The sequence below is a fragment of the Oryx dammah genome, unplaced genomic scaffold (assembly GCF_014754425.2).
Source record: "Oryx dammah isolate SB20612 unplaced genomic scaffold, SCBI_Odam_1.1 HiC_scaffold_24, whole genome shotgun sequence".
NCBI classification, from domain to species: domain Eukaryota; kingdom Metazoa; phylum Chordata; class Mammalia; order Artiodactyla; family Bovidae; genus Oryx; species Oryx dammah.
In genome coordinates this window covers 59,713,515-59,731,398 of record NW_024070208.1, presented here as the reverse complement: position 1 = coordinate 59,731,398, position 17,884 = coordinate 59,713,515, and the positions used below count along the sequence as shown (strand labels likewise).

At 40.1% G+C, this 17,884-nt stretch overlaps 1 protein-coding gene across 1 annotated transcript; it reads right to left on the bottom strand.

Moving 5' to 3' along the window:
- Positions 1–207: 207 nt before the first annotated feature.
- On the bottom strand, positions 208–3,404 carry LOC120883280 (elongation factor 2). The gene has a single exon (XM_040267324.1). It carries the CDS (start codon positions 3,321–3,323, stop codon positions 747–749), a length of 2,577 nt encoding a protein of 858 aa, XP_040123258.1. The 5' UTR covers positions 3,324–3,404; the 3' UTR covers positions 208–746.
- Between the last annotated feature and the right edge of the window lie 14,480 nt (positions 3,405–17,884).

Sequence of the window (17,884 nt, the reverse complement as noted above, 5' to 3'; positions counted from 1 at the left end):
TAGAAGACTTGTAGCAAAATAGTTTCAAAATTTTACCAGTTGCTTCCAGTAATGTACAATTAAAATCAGGTGTTTTAACCAAACCCTTTTTCACAGGCGCTATTCTTCTGTTATTGTACTGTTGTCATTCCAATTCAAACATGCTACACCTATGGCTTACTGTAAAAACCTCATGCTCTTCCCTCCTTACGTGGTCCTAGTATTTGGTTTTTTTTTTTTTTTTTCCACCATGTTGAGTTTATTATTCCAATGGCACTAATACAGCTGGAGGTGCTCAGTGACACTGTGCGGGCGGGGTTTCCTGCCTTCTAGCTTCTGTCCAAAGAGAACATCTACCCGCTTGTTTCTTGCCCCCTTCTGGAGGAAAATCCACTAGGGGCCATTTACCCAAATAAACCTCTTAATGCGTTTATTTTTAACTTTTTTTGACATTAAGTTTTCCTCTCAACAAAAAAGTATTGGTTGTCCCATCCCCTCCCCCATCCCCACCGGCCAGATAAGTCCCTGCTCCAAGGGCACTTGTTGCCCCTGAAATCTGGAAATAAATATTGAAAGAAACAGCATCAAGTGTTCATGTTGAGTGATGGCACGAAGTGGGCCCCAGAAACCTGTCAGGCAGAGCATTACTGGGTCTGGACAGCCTCGAGGTGTTGTGGAGAATGTGGGGGCTTGTTGCTGTGGTCACTTGTCCCTGGGCGCGGGGGCCGCGCCAAGTCCCACCCAGTGGCGGGCTAAGCGGAGGCCGCCTACAACTTGTCCAGGAAGTTGTCCAGGGCTGGGATGCCTTCCTTCAGGCCTTTGCGCTTGCGTGTCTCTGCCACCACCTGACTGGGGCGGCTGGTGTTGTCGAAGGGGTCACCGGGCAGGATCTGCCAGTGGTCGAACACACACTGGGGGAAGGCCTGGCCGCCCGTGTTGGACCTCAGGTCAGCGGTGAAGCCAAAGGACTCATTGACAGGGAGGTAGGCCTTCACAACAAACATGGGGGTGCTGGCCACCTGGGTCTCCTCAAAGACGTGGCCCCGCTTTCTGTTCAGGACACCGTAGATGCCACCAACCACTTGTTCCGGACACTGGATCTCCACAAGATAGACGGGCTCCATGAGCCGGGGCTGGGCAGTCAGCACACTGGCATACAGGCAGCGCCGAGCTGTGGGGATGATCTGGCCACCCCCACGGTGGATGGCATCAGCGTGCAGCGTCACATCATGGACGTCAAAGCGCACGCCCCGCATATTCTCCTCGCACAGCGCCCCCTCCTTGGTGGCCCACTGGAAGCCAGCCACCACACTGTCCTTGATTTCATTGAGGTACTGTGCACCCTTGGTGATGTCCGTGAGGATGTTGGGGCCCGTGCCATCAGGGCCGAAGCACCAGATCTTACGGGCCTCAGCCACGTCCCACTCGTACTTCTCAGCCAGGTAGCGTGCCCGCTGCTTGAGCTCCTGGCGGGCGGACACCTCGCCCTTGTCGATGTCCTCAGCCAGGCCATCAGGGAAGGGCCGCGCCTTCATGTAAAGCCTATTGTGCTTGTTGGGGGACTTGGACAGGCAGAGCACATTCGACTCCTCGCTGACAGTCTCCCGGTACGAGACAACTGGGTCAGATTTCTTGATGGGGATGCAAGCGTGATCCTCCTCCAGGTCCTTGAGGCAGATCTCCAAGTGCAGCTCCCCAGCCCCCGCGATAATGTGCTCCCCGGACTCCTCGATGATGCACTGCACCATGGGGTCCGACTTGGCCAGCCGCTTTAGACCTTCCACCAGCTTGGGCAGGTCGGCCGGGTTCTTGGCCTCCACAGCGACCCTGACAACAGGGCTCACGCTGAACTTCATCACCCGCATGTTGTGGGCATGCTCGAAGGTGGTGATGGTGCCAGTCTTCACCAGGAACTGGTCCACGCCCACTAGGCCCACAATGTTGCCACAAGGCACATCCTCAATGGGCTCCACGTAACGGCCCAACATCAGGATTGTCCTCTGGATCGGCTTCAGGTACAGGTCCTCCTTCTTCCCAGGAGTATAGTTGGGTCCCATGATGCGGACCTTCAGGCCAGTAGACACCAGCCCTGAGAAGACCCGGCCGAAGGCATAGAACCGACCTTTGTCAGAGGTCGGCACCATTTTGGAAATGTACATCATGAGAGGGCCTTTGGGATCACAGCTCTTAATGCCCATGGCTGCCTCATCGTCTGGTGGACCCTCGTAGAGGAGCTCACAGCGGTACTTCTGGGCCGTCACAGGGGAAGGCAGGTGGATGGTGATCATCTGCAGCAGGGCATCCCCAGCAGGCAGCCAGCGGCGCATCACAGCCTTCAGAAGTGGTTTGCCCTCCTTGTCCTTATCTTCACTGTCCAACTTGATGTCCAGTTTTTCAATTAGTTTTGCTGTCTCCTCTTTCTTGAAGTTCATGATTGCATCAAACACCTTGAAGATTGGGTCCAGGATGAGCTGGCAGAACGTCCGTGGCAGCTTCTTGCCATCAGGGCTGTTGGCTGACTTGCTGAACTTGCCAGTGGCTGGATCAAAGTACCTGTCTCCCCACAGCTTTTTCATCATGTCCTCCACCTTCTTGGCCCGCTCAGCAGGCCCTAGCTGTCCCTCGCCCTTGGCGGCAAACTTGGCCACATACATCTCTGCAAACTGCTTCAGGGTAAAGGCCCAACCATGGAGACCAGACCCAAAGCCAACAGTACCAAGGACGGGGTCAATCATGATGTTGCCCATGGGGCCACTCTCGCCCTCGCCATAGGTGGAGATAATGACGTTGACATTCTCCACGATGCGCTGGAAGGTTTGGTAGAGCTCCTCAGGCTCCAGCTGCAGCTCAAGCAGGGCCCGGTCCATCTTGTTCATCATCAGCACTGGCTTGATGCGCTCGGCGATGGCCTGGCGCAGCACCGTCTCTGTCTGTACACACACACCGGACACACAGTCCACCACCACCAAGGCACCATCAGTGACACGGAGCGCGGCTGTCACCTCTGAGGAAAAGTCGACGTGCCCAGGGGAGTCAATGAGGTTGATGAGGAAGCCAGAGCCATCCTTGCTCTGCTTGATGAAATTCAAGTCATTCTCTGAAAGCTCGTAGAAAAGGGAGATGGCCGTTGACTTGATGGTGATGCAACGCTCCTGCTCATCCTTCCGGGTGTCAGTGAAGCGGGTCTCCCCAGCCCGGGCAGAGGCGATGATACCTGCCTTACACACCAGGGAGTCCGTCAAAGTGGACTTGCCATGGTCCACGTGGGCGATGACAGACATGTTCCGGATGTTGGCCTTCTTGTCCATGATGGCCCGGATCTGGTCTACGGTAAAGTTCACCATGGTGGCGGATGGCGGTGGATTCTCCCAAGCAGATCCGAGCGAGCTAGGTCGCGCCGAGGATGGCGGCGACGACGGCGGAAGAGCGGTCCTAGTATTTGTATTCTGACTTTTCAAGAATGCAAACTTAGGTAGTTTCTTGAAGCCAATTGATCTGAAAACCTAGGGTCTCATAAAAGGAAACTCAAAATTAATAGTTTTCCCCAGTATCTTTTGGTACCTCCTAGCTTAAAGACACAAACACACACACACATATACACATATTTACTTCTATGTATCTATTATCTACCTAGTGGCTCAAATGGCAAAGAATCTGCCTGCAATGTGGGAGGCTCAGGTTCATTCTCTGAGTTGGGAAGATCCCCTGGAGAAGAGAATGGCAACCCACTTCAGTATTCTTGCCTGGATAATTGCCATGGACAGAGGAGCCTGGCAGGCTACAGTCCATGCGGTCACAAAGAGTTGGAGAGGACTGAAAGTCTAACAATTTCACTTTTCACATCTACTATCTATCATTTATCACAGTCAATAAGATTCTTCTCTAATTGGTATAATTATGGTTTGAGAGACAGGTCTTCAGAATATCTTAACACACACAAACACACACACACACACACACAACCTATGCAATGAGTACAAATTATTAGCTGGTGATTTAAAAACAGCAAGAGAGATCCAGAAAAACATCTATTTCTGCTTTATTGACTATGCCAAAGCCTTTGACTTTGTGTGGATCACAACAAACTGTGGAAAATTCTTAAAGAGTTGGGAATACCAGACCACCTGACCTGCCTCTTGAGAAGCCTGTATGCAGGTCAGGAAGCAACAGTTAGAATTGGACATGGAACAACACACTGGTTCCAAATAGGAAAAGGCGTATGTCAAGGCTGTATATTGTCACCCTGCATTTTAAACTTATATGCAGAGTACATCATGAGAAACGCTGGACTGGAGGAAGCACAAGCTAGAATCAAGATTGCCAGGAGAAATGTCCGTAACATCAGATATGCAGATGACACCACCCTTATGGCAGAAAGTGAAGAACTAATGAGCCTCTTGATAAAAGTGAAGGAGGGGAGTGAAAAAGTTAGCTTAAAGCTCAACATTCAGAAAACTAAGATCATGGCATCTGGTCCCATTACTTCACGGCAAATAGAGGGGGAAACAGTGGAAACAGTGTCAGATTTTGTTTCCTGGGGGGCTCCAAAATCACTGCAGATGGTGATTACAGCCATGAAATTAAAAGACGCTTACTTCTTGAAAGGAAAGTTATGAACAACCTAGACAGCATATTAAAAAGCAGAGACATTACTTTGCCAACAAAGGTCCGTCTAGTCAAGGCTATGGTTTTCCAGTGGTCATATATGGATGTGAGAGTTGGACTGTGAAGAAAGCTGAGCACTGAAGAATTGATGCTTTTGAACTGTGGTGTTGAAGAAGACTCTTGAGAGTCCCTTGGACTGCAAGGAAATCCAACCAGTCCATCCTAAAGGAGATCAGTCCTGGGTGTCCTTTGGAAGGACTGATACTAAAGCTGAAACTCCAATACTTTGTCCACCTGATGCAAAGAGCTGACTCATTTGAAAAGACCATTATGCTGGGAAAGATTGAGGGCAGGAAGAGAAGGGGATGACAGAGGATGAGATGGTTGGATGGCATCACTGATTCAATGCATATGAGTTTGGGTAGGCTCTGGGAGTTGGTGATGGACAGGGAGGCCTGGCGTGCTGCAGTTCATGAGGACTGAATATTTGTGCAAAGGCAAAAAAAAAAAAAAAAAAAACTAAAAAGTTTTGAAGAGGCTCTATACTCAAGGTATGTACACCATTCATACAATATGAGAGGGAAGATTTGGATAGAACAGCAATTTAAATATTTAAAACTCAGAATATATGTATATCAAGTAAACCCAATAGAAATTTTAACAATGCTCTGCAAATTTAAAAATGTCTTTATAAATATTATATGAATTATTCTGAGTTACATGAAGCTACATGAAACATCCCATTTAAAGCAAACATATGACACACAGCTTTCTGCTCTCTTTATTTTATCTTACTAGTTTTCAGAAGAAATACTTCAACTCTCCCCATTTAATAACAATATATATTTATTTTAAATAAAATATTTATAAAAAATATATAGCCATGCTAATCTGAGTCTATATACTAATATTATTTGTTTATTCTAGTAAATATTGAGTTAGATATATTTTTAAGAGAGCTGATAACCTATTTCCCCAAAATGTTTATATGAGAGTCAGAGGTATGAGATACAAAAAGGAGGTTAGGTCAGTAGAGGCTATATTGAAATGCTGGAATTTCACACCTTTCTTTAAGATGAACGGAGAATGACCAGGTATGGTATGAAGTAGAGAAAGAGAGTAGTCAACTCACTTTTGTGGTGAGGGAATCCTGTCCAGCATTATGGATACCTGAACATTCCCAATAAAGAGTGGCCAAAATATATCAATAGAACTTATTGTTTGAGTTACTATACCAAGAAAATAATATATTTTTTGAAACTTAGTTTAAAAAATTCAATGTTGCTTTCTTTAGTGTCTAAATCTACAAAACATTTTACAATATTATGGCATGTGTCATAATTATAAAGTTTTTTTATAAAAAATTGTGACTTAACCTAGAGAAATGTAATAGTATATAACCACTTAATTGCTGGCTATATTAAAAAGTGTGTTAATTTTATTCCACAATTTATTTTAAGACCTTTAATCTTTGAAATATTTCTATTCCTTGATTCAATTATAAGTTAGAATTTCAGATTTAATTTTAAAGATATTTTATCAATTTATTTATGCCATCTAGTACTGAAGGCATACCAGATAAATTGAGTGCTTTTTAAACTTTACTTTTCATTGCTTCCTTTTATCTATGAAACAGTATGAAGTTTTCTTGACCAGATAATTGAGAGGGTATGTATGTGTATGTGAATTTACTTTACTTTCTTAACTTTTAATCCATATACGTTATTTATACAGCATTCACATATCTACTTTTTAAAGTTTAAATTTTAGGTTGACCTCAAAAATGTACTGTTACTATTGTTCATCCCAGATTATAGTTCTTTCATTTACTCTTAAATATCAATCCATACAAATATATGTGGCAAACATACAAAACAAAATATGAACAAAAATATTGTCCTAAGTGTAAAATCAATCATCCATCCAGCTTAATAATGATTTCAACTCCTTCTAGTTTTCCATTCTTAGAGAACAAAAGCTATCTCTTCAGTAAATCTTGGGCTTCCCTGGTGTCTCAGCTGGTAAAGAATCTGCCTGCAATGAGGGAGATCTGGGTTCAATCTCTGGGTTGGTAAGGTTCCCTGGAGAAATCTGAGAACTAAGCATGATTTTTACTGAGATGTTAAACATGTGCTTAGGGAAAATAGAATGGAATATATTCACTGGATTAAATTAAGTGAAAACCTGCTTCTTGAATTTATGAATCCTTGAGGCCAGTCGTGTGCCAAGGGGCAAACTGCAACAGTGGTTTGCCTCAAGATCGGTTAGGAAGAGGTTCACTCTCCAGAATGTATAAGTGATAATGAAACAGACTAAGATTCAGCCCTCTGCTTATTATTCTATGCATCAGCAATTCAAAATAATATCAGTGAAATTTTTCATTGCTTGCATTTCTTTTCTGACATTATTATTGATCATTTTATTTCATAATTACTACTGAAAATAATTTTATAATCTATAGAGGGGAATGTGTGAAAAGTATTTTGCTGGTCAGGAAAGGCAGCTTATGAACTCTGTTTCCTTTCTTTTGTTCACACAAATTCCCAATTACCTATCTTGAATTTTCTACCCATCAAAACCCAGAGTTTCTAAATTTGAATGTCTCCTCATATTTAAAATATCCTCTAACTTGGTTAATGCACTGGGCTCTCTTGTTCACCTAAATACAGATGCCATTTTTGGATAGTATCGCTCATTCTCTATTCATATAATATATCTTGTCTTGGTTATGTTTGTATCAGTCTTTTTTCACCATAACTGTAAACCATGGCTGACCAGGACTATATACATCACAATCTCCATAATGCCCATGGAATAACATTACTTTACACATTTGGATGTTAATTTAACAAGTGTTTATTGAGAAAATTGTATGTTACAGAGTTTTTGTGTTAAAAAGACAAAAAAAAAATGATTTCTGTCCAGAAAACTTAAGTAATACTGCTGGAAATACCAAATATTTTGAGAGATACTCCAAATACTTTGTTTCATGTTGTTTCCCCAGCTCTGGGAGGTAGCCAGCAGTGTATCATGTTTGAAAGTTAGACAATGAAAAGAAATGACTGTATTAACTGTCCATGGTGTCATACCAGCATGAGTAATGCATACACTATGTCCACCATAAAAATAATGGACATAATGAGTAAGCAACCCAGCTTCTATCATAGATACATATTATTGTAACAGCTAAAGTGGTGATATATGTGAAAAAACAAAATATATTTTTTCTATAGTTGAGCATATACTATTTATTTGCATTTGAGGAAATATTTTGAACATAACTCACTTGAAATAAATGAAACATAGTCTTATCTTTATTATTTAGTTTCTAAATTATCTTCCATGATTTTCAGAATGTTAGAATTTTTTTCATTTTTTCAAATAAGACAATGTTTAATATATAGCTTCCTTGGAAATGTATATTTGAATGCTTGATTTATTTGAACTCTAATCAAGAGAGACTTATGTTTTCTCTTTAAAAATAAGAGAATTACTATTGCCTTACTGTTTTAAAATGTGCTAGGTTACTAATTCTTTGAATAATTAAGAAAACTTTATAAAATATTTTAAAGAAAGATTCAGTTCAGTTCAGTTCTGTCTCTCAGTCGTGTCCGACTCTTTGCAACCCCATGAATTGCAGTGCGCCAGGCCTCCCTGTCCATCACCAACTCCCGAAGTTCACTCAAACTCATGTCCATTGAGTCAGTGATGTCATCCAGCCGTCTCATCCTCTGTCGTCCCCTTCTCCTCCTGCCCCGAATCCCTCCCAGCATCAGAGTCTTTTCCAATGAGTCAACTCTTTACAGGAGGTAGCCAAAGTACTGGAGTTTTAGCTTTAGCATCAGTCCTTCAAAAGAAACCCAGGAGTAATCTCCTTTAGAATGGATTGGTTGGATCTCCTTGCAGTCCAAGGGACTCTCAAGAGGCTTCTCCAACACTACAGTTCAAAAGCATCAATTCTTTGGTGCTCAGCTTTATTCACAGCCCAACTCTCACATGCATACATGACCACTGGAAAAACAAAAGCCTTGACTAAACAGACATTTGTTGGCAAAGTAATGTCTCTGCTTTTGAATATGCTATCTAGGTTGGTCATAACTTTCCTTCCAAAGAGTAAGCATCTTTTAATTTCATGGCTACAATCACCATCTGCAGTGATTTTGGAGCCCCCAAAATTAAAGTCTGACACTGTTTCCCCATCTATTTCCCAAGAAGTGAAGGGACCAGATGCCATGATCTTCGTTTCCTGAATGTTGAGCTTTAAGCCAACTTTTTCACTCTCCTCTTTCACTTTCATCAAGAAGCTTTTTAGTTCCTCTTCACTTTCAGCCATAAGGGTGGTGTCACCTGCATATCTGAGGTTATTGATATTTCTCCCGGCAATCTTGACTCCAGCTTGTGCTTCTTCCAGCCCAGCATTTCTCATGATGTACTCTAAGCAGGATGACAATATACAGCCTTGACATACTCCTTTTCCTATTTGGAACCAGTCTGTTGTTCTATGTCCAGTTCTAACTGTTGCTTCCTGACCTACATATAGGTTTCTCAAGAGGCAGGTCAGGTGGTCTGGTATTTGATCTATATAAATGGAGAAAAAATCATAGGTATTTAACTTGCCTTTGCATATCTTCACTTGTGCTTCCTACTAAATGATGTTTTACAGAGTTTAGAAGTTCTGAAAATACAGTTGCTGAAGGAACACAGGGAATAGAACATCCTCAAACCTGAATGGTTGGACTCCATGCCTGAAAATATAAATGAATTTAATTGGATTCAAATCAAGCCACAGTACAACATTAACTTTTTTTTTATTAAATACCTTTTGAAATGTGCTAAGCATATCTACTTAGCTTCTTTAAAATACCATTGGCAAAAATACAAATTCTTTTAATATCACAATAAAGTATGACATATTTCATCAGTAAAAGTGTGGATTTTGAACTATTCTATCTTAAAGCATTGTCTACATAGTTTCCTCTTAATATAAAAATGATTTCAAACAGAGGTAGAGAACAGAGAGAAAATGCATTAGACTTTTAAATCCATATGACTTTTTTTTTGAAAAATGAATTTTTTTACTTTAGTTTCCTTTCAACTGCATAGAAAAGTAATTCATAAATTCTTGCTGCTAATATTAAATAGAATTTTGACTATAGTTTCTATTAAATAATTTACATCTTATTATTTTTGTTGTAAAAACTTTGGAACTCTTGGGTTCTGTACTGTTTAACATTGTTCAACTATTCAAACACCCAGAAATTTGAAGTTGAACATGTCAAAATTATGTCCTTTTTTCTTTTTTGCCAAAAAATGCTATCCTAATGGGAGCACATTTTCACATTCAGTGAACAAGGATAAGTATATATATCCATTCCAGAGACTTTGTCAGCCAAGTATGTTTCTCAACACAAACAAACTTTGTACTACTGAAGAGTATATGAGTCGTAATGTTCTTAATTATAATAAATTCATTTTATTTATATATCAAGGAAATAATTTACACTGAATAAAAATATTTTTTCCTAAATGCTAGTAATAAAAACTTATTTTGATATCCAGAAGTCATCTATCTATATCAAGTATTTTAAAAGCATTCTTAGGGAATCTTTTCACAAAATATTATTAGTAAAACATTGTTAAATATCTTAGCTGTTCTATCAGATTTCATTTCACTGAGTCAAGTAGCAAAGAGAGAGAGAGATGGAGAAAAAGAAATAAGGAGGAGCACTAAATATTCTGAATGAGATATCTGCTTAATGTTCTAGTCTCCTTTGTTATTAAAAACAGAAGAATAATGTTCTAATTCTTTTCTAACTCTAATTAGAATATTTGCTAACACAGTCTTCCCAGCTGGGGTCATGCAAAAAGATGTTGGTTGCTTGTTGTTTAGTCACTAAATCCTGTCCTACTTTTTTACAACCCCCTGGACTGTAGCCCACCAAGTTCCTCTGTCTATGGGATTTCCCAGGCAAGAATACTGGAGTGGGTTGTCATTTCCTTCTCCAGAGGGTCTTCCTGATCTGGGGATCAAACTCTTGTCTCCTGCATTGGCAAGCGGATTCTTTACCACTGAGGCAACAGGGAAGCTAGAGAGACCATAATTAATTTTTAAAAAATTATTTATTGTGTGACATTCTATATAATTCATGTTAAACTATTCATTCACCAAAATTATATAGTCATATTATCTGAGTTATAAATATGTTGAAATGTATGTTTGGGCACATACACAGCATGCTCTACTTTTTATAAATGTGTATTTTAGAAGAAAATGTTGAATAAGTAATAAAAAGTGGAATTTACCAAATTTTTATCGCTAATGTTTGTATTGTTAATCTTTCTGATTGCTAATATTTGTATTGCTAATGTTGTTGAATGGCATCATCATGGGCTCAAAGGACATGAGTTTGAGCAAACTCCGGGCTATAGCGAAGGACAGAGAAGCCTGGTGTGCTGCAGTCTGTGTTTAACAGAAGAAAGATTCAAACAGGACAGAACAACAACAACGTTTGTAATTACCTTAAACTTAAATGACCTTTTGTCTATATTTAAACCTTATATTCTTCTTATATTCCTAGTTATGTTGCTTTTTAGAGACAATGCCCATCATAATTCTTCTCTGATCAGTGAGTGTTTCATACTAGCATTTCAGTTTACCACTTAACTAAATTTTTTTTTTCAATTTCCTTGAATCAAGCAGATTTCTATCTACACAAAAAACAACTAAGAAAGCTTGATGGAAAATGTACTGTTTCCTGTCATCAAGGAACCACTGAAGCAACCTGAATTTAATGGGACAAAATTCTGGAGAAAGTGGCACCACAGAAAAATGAGTTGACATTCTGCAGTGGCCTTTTCCCATAGGGCATTTGCTGACTCTGAGAGCAAATTAAGAAGGTGAAGATCCAGGCAAAAGTTCTGGACTGAACACACCTATAAAGATTCAGAGAAACTAGTAATGCATGCACCTGTCCACACATGTACAGTCACCAAGAACTTGAATATTTTCTTTTTAATTACTCAAAGGCTACACCTAATTTTAATTCATTTAATTGGTCATATTTCCAAATATGGTTATGGTTATGTGGGATAATAAAATGTCCCTTAATAATACATTTAATAGATGTTTTAATTTCTTCCAAATTACTTCCTCAGTGTAATTACCAGGTCATGGTTGTTTCCAAGGGATTTTAAATTACCACATAACTTCTTTGATTATCAGTTTCTTGACAGGAAAGTAAAAATTCTAATGTTAGTGAAATATTTTATAAACAACTCTATGTAAATGAATGTTATCATTATTATTGGTAGTATTACTATTGAGAGAGGAGTACATTTTATAGGTACATCTCTAGCCAGGTGAACAAACAAATTAATTTTTAATTTGTCACATATTTTGAATACTTCTTATTATACTTATATCTATCAAGTCATATATCTTAAAGAAATTAAAATTAGTTTGCCTCAATACAGATCATAATTACCAGTTTAATGATTATTATGTTAATGATACAAAAATTCAAAGTAGCCTTTCACCAAAATAGAATACTTTTGATTCACTCTTATAGCATGGTAATACTGGTTGAGTGGGATTATACGAAACTGAGTCCCTGAACAAAAGCTTGATTTGACAGGATGATTAACAGAAACAAATTAAGTAGGTAGAATTAGAATACTATGTCCTTTCCAGCCAAGTGTATGGCAGAAGCCAAGTAAAAAGTCAGCTTACAATTCCATAGTTTCCCTGGTAGCTCAGCTGGTAAAGAATCTGTCTGTATTGTGGAAAGACCTGGGTTTGATCCCTGAATTGGGAAGATCCCCTGGAGAAGGGAACAGCTGCCTACTCCAGTATTCTGGAGAGAATACCATGGGCTCTATAGATCATGGACTCACAAACTCAGACACACTGATCAACTTCTCTTCACTTCAATTCCAAATGGCAGGGCTATGACACAAAAGTGAAATTATAAGATCATACAGGCAGGTAAACAGTAGAATAGCATTAGAATCCAGTAACAGTCAAATGAAAATATCCATGGATATTATCCTTAAAGGGATATCACCTGTGCTATTATCTTCAATACCTCCACCATAGTTTGGCTTCAGGTCAAATGACAGGGAGGGAACACAGCATTATACAACAACAGAAAATTGGATTAAAGATTTACTGAGCATGGCCCTGCCCATCAAAACAAGACCCAGTTTCCCCTTCAGTCAGTCTCTCCCATCAGGAAGCTTTCATAGCCCTCTTATCCTTATCCATCAGAGGGCAGACAGAATGAAAACCACAATTACAGAACTAACCAAACTAATCACATGGACCACAGCCATGTCTAACTCAATGAAATTATGAGCCATGCTGTGTAGGTCCACCTAAGATGGACGGGACATGGTGGAGAGATCTGACAAAACTTGGTCCACTGGAGAAGGGAATGGAAAACCAATTCAGTACTGCCTTGAGAACCCCATGAACAGTATGAAAAAGCAAAAAGATAGGACACTGAAAGATGAACTCCCCAGGTCGGTAGGTGCCCAATATGCTACTGGAGATGGGTGGAGAAATAATTCCAGAAAGAATGAAGAGACGGAGCCAAAGCAAACACAACACCCAGCTGTGGATGTGACTGCTGATCAAAATAAAGTCTGATGCTGTAAAGAGCAATTTTGCATAGGAACCTGGAATGTTAGGTCCATGAATCAAGGTAAATTAGAAGTGGTGAAATATGAGATGGCAAGAATGAACATTGACATTTTCAGGATCAGTGAACTAAAATGGACTGTAATGGGTGAATTTAACTCAGATGACTATTATATCTACTACTGTGGGCAGGAATTCCTTAGAAGAAATGGAGAATCCATTATAGTCAACAAGAGTCTGTAATGAAGTACTTGGATGCAATCTCACAAACGACAGAATGATCTTTGTACATTTCCAAGGAAAACCATTCAAATCACAATAATCGAAGACCTGACCAGTAATGCTGGAGAAGCTGAAATTGAATGGTTCTATGAGGACCTACAAGACCTTCTAGATCTAACATCCAAAAGATGTCCTTATAGGGGACTGGAATGCAAAAGTGGGGAGTCAAGAGATACCTGGAGAAACAGGGAAATTTGGCCTTTGAGTATAAAGTGAAGCAGGGCAGGGCTACCAGAGTTTTGCCAAGAGAGCGCATGGGTCATAGCAAACACCCTTTTCCAACAACACAAGAGAAGACTCTATACATGGACATTACCAGATGGTCAATACCAAAATCAGATTTATTATATTCTTTGCAGGCAAAGATGGAGAAGCTCTATACAGTCAGAAGAAACAAGATGGAGAGCTGACTGTGGCTCAGATGATGTACTCCCTATTGCCAACTTCAGACTGAAATTGAAGAAAGTGAGGAAAACCACTAGACCATTCAGGTATGACCTAAATCAAATCCCTTATGATTAAACAGTAGAAGTGAGAAATAGATTTAAGGGATTAGATCAGATAGACAGAGTGCCTGAAGAACTATGGATGGAACTCTGTGACACTGAACAGGAGGCAGTGATCAAGATCATTCCCAAGAAAAAGAAATGCAAAAACGCGAATGGTTGTCTGAGGAAGCCTTACAAATAGTTGAGAAAAGAAGAGAAGCTAAAGGCAAATGAGAAAAGGAAAAATATACCCATTTGAATCCAGAGTTCCAAAGAATAGCACAGAGAGATAAGACAGCTTTCCTCAGTGATCAATGCAAAGAAATAGAGGAAAACAAAAGAATGGGAAAAACTAGAGGTATCTTCAAGAAAATTAGAGATACCAAGGGAACATGTCATGCAAAGATGGGCTCGAAAAAGGACAGAAATCATATGGACCTAACCGAAGAAGAAGATATTAAGAAGAGGTGGCAAAAATACATAGAAAATTATACAAAAAGATCTTCATGACCAAAATAATCATGATGGTGTGGTCACTCACCTAGAGCCAGACATCCTGGAATGAGAAATCAAGTGGGCCTTAGGAAGCATCACTATGAACAAAACAAGTGGAGGTTATGGAATTCCCATTGAGCTATTTCAAATCCTAAAAGATGATGCTGTGACAGTGCTGCACTCAATATGTCAGCAAATTTGGAAAACTCAGCAGTGGCCACAGGACTGGAAAAGGTCAGTTCTCATTTCAATCCCAAAGAAAAGCAATGCCAAAGAAAGTTCAAACTGCTACACAATTCCACTCATCTCACAAGCTAGCAAAGTAATGCTCCAATTTCACCAAGCTAGGCTTCAACAGTACATGAACTGTGAACTTACAGATGTTCAGGCAGAGGAACCAGAGATCAAATTGCCAACATCTGTTGGATCATCAAAAAAGCAAGAGTTCCATAAGAACATCTATTTCTGCTTTATTGACTATGCCAAAGCCTTTGACTGTGTGGACCATAACAAATTATGGAAAATTACCCAAGAGATGGGAAATCAGACCACCTTACCTGCCTCTGAGAAATCTGTATGCAGGTCAAGAAGCAAGTCAGAACTGGACATGGAACAACAGACTGGTTCCAAATCAGGAAAGGAGTACATCAAGGCTCCAAATTGTCACCCTGCCCATTAAACTTATATGCAGAGTACATCATGCTAAATGCCAGGCTGGATGAAGCACAAACTGGAAACAAGATTGCCTAGAGAAATATCAATAACCTCAGATACCCAGATGACACCAACCTTGTGGCAGAAAGTGAAGAACTAAAAAGCCACTGATGAAAGTGAAAGAGGAGAGTGAAAATGCTGTCTTAAAACTCAACATTCAGAACTAAGATCATGTCAGCAAATTTAGAAAACTCAGCAGTGGCCACAGGACTGGAAAAGGTCAGTTTTCATTCCAATCCCAAAGAAAGACAATGCCAAAGAATACTCAAACTACTGCACAATTGCACTCATCTCACATGCTAGTAAAGTAATGCTCAAAATTCTCCAAGCCAGGCTTCAGCAATATGTGAACCATGAACTCCCTGATGTTCAAGCTGGTTTCAGAAAAGGCAGAGGAACCAGAGATCAAATTGCCAACATCTGCTGGATCATGGAAAAAGCAAGAGAGTTCCAGAAAAACATCTATTTCTGCTTTATTGACTATGCCAAAGCCTTTGACTGTGTGGATGACAGTAAACTGTGGAAAATTCTGAGAGAGATGGGAATACCAGACCATCTGACCTGCCTCTTGAGAAATCTGTATGCAGGTCAGGAAGCAACAGGTAAAACTGGACATGGAACAACAGACTGGTTCCAAACAGGAAAAGGAGTACATCAAGGCTGTATATTGTCACTCTGCTTATTTAACTTCTATGCAGAGTACATCATGAGAAATGTTGGACTGGAAGAAACACAAGCTGGAATCAAGATTGCCAGGAGAAATATCAATAACCTCAGATATGCAGATGACACCACCCTTATGGCAGAAAGTGAAGAGGAACTAAAAAGCCTCTTGATGAAAGTGAAAGAGGAGAGTGAAAAAGTTGGCTTAAAGCTCAACATTCAGAAAATGAAGACCATGGCATCTGGTCCCATCACTTCATGGGAAATAGATGGGGAAACAGTAGAAACAGTGTCAGACTTTATTTTGGGGGGCTCCAAAATCACTGCAGATGGTGACTGCAGGCATGAAATTAAAAGACGCTTACTCCTTGAAAGAAAAGTTATGACCAACCTAGATAGTATATTCAAAAGCAGAGACATTACTTTGCTGACTAAGGTCCATCTAGTCAAGGCTATGGTTTTTCCTGTGGTCATGTATGGATGTGAGAGTTGGACTGTGAAGAAGGCTGAGCACCGAAGTACTATGCTTTTAAACTGTGGTGTTGGAGAAGACTCTTGAGAGTCCCTTGGACTGCAAGGAGATCCAACCAGTCCATTCTGAAGGATATCAACCCTAGGATTTCCTTGGAAGGAATGATGCTAAAGCTGAAACTCCAGTACTTTGGCCACCTCATGTGAAGAGTTGACGCATTGGAAAAGACTCTGATGCTGGGAGGGATTGGGGGCAGGAGGAGAAGGGGACGACAGAGGATGGGATGGGTGGATGGCATCATGGACTCGATGGACGTGAGTCTGGGTGTACTCCGGGAGATGGTGATGGACAGGGAGGCCTGGCCTGCTGCGATTCATGGGGTCGCAAAGATTCCGACACGACTAAGAGACTGAACTGAACTGAACTGAAGATCATGGCATCCAGTCCAAACACTTCATGGCAAATATATGGGGAAACAATGGAAGCAGTGACAGACTTTATTTGGGGGGGGCTCCAAAATCACTGCAGATGGTGATTGAAGCCATCAAATTAAAAGACCGTTGCTCCTTGAATGAAAAGCTATGATAAACTTAGACAGCATATTAAAAAGCAGAGACATTACTTTGCCAACAAAAATTAGTCTAGCCAAATTTATGGTTTTTCCAAGAGTCAGGTATGGATGTGAGAGGTGCACTATAAAGAAAGCTGAGTTACTAAGAATTGATGCTTTTGAACTGTGGTGTTGGATAAGACTCTTGAGAGTCCCTTGGATTGAAGGAGATCCAACCAGTCCATCTTAAAGGAAATCAGTCCTGATATTCATTGGAAGGACTGACGATAAAGCTGAAACTCCAATACTCTGGCCACCTGATGTGAAGAACTGACTCATTGGAAAAGCCCCTGAGGCTGGGATAGATTGAAGGCAGGAGGAGACGGGGATGACAGAGGATGAGATGGTTGGATGGCATCACAGACTCAATAGACATGAGTTTGAGTAAACTCCTTGATTTGGTGATGGACAGGGAAGCCTGGAGTGCTGCAGTCCATGGGGTTACAAAGAGTCGGACATGACTGAGCAACTGAACTGAACTGATTCACCAGCTAAGTTGTATAAGCATTAATTTTAAACTCACTTTTACACATTTTTATAATTAACTTTAATAGTGAATATATTCCTTTAAAATAATGAGCAATAATTATTATAAATATTTTTAATATTTGTTATGATATTACAACCAAAATTTATTAACTGTATATAAAGATTGATAAGCATAGTTTCTGATTATAAAAAAAGTAATAAGTGAACAGATTCTGATATTATTATTACAGTTTTTTTTTTCTTCTGGAGTTAATTAGCTATCAGTATTTTGAAAAATAAACATCTATATGTGCATAGAATGCTATAATTTATTTATTCAATAACTACAGAATTATATAGAAAGTTTATAACTAATAAACTGTTTATAGGAAGACTCATATTATAAATAGGTGTTGTAGCTATGAATGTGGAAGTCAGCAATGTGAATGTAGATTCAGGAAAAAATTTAA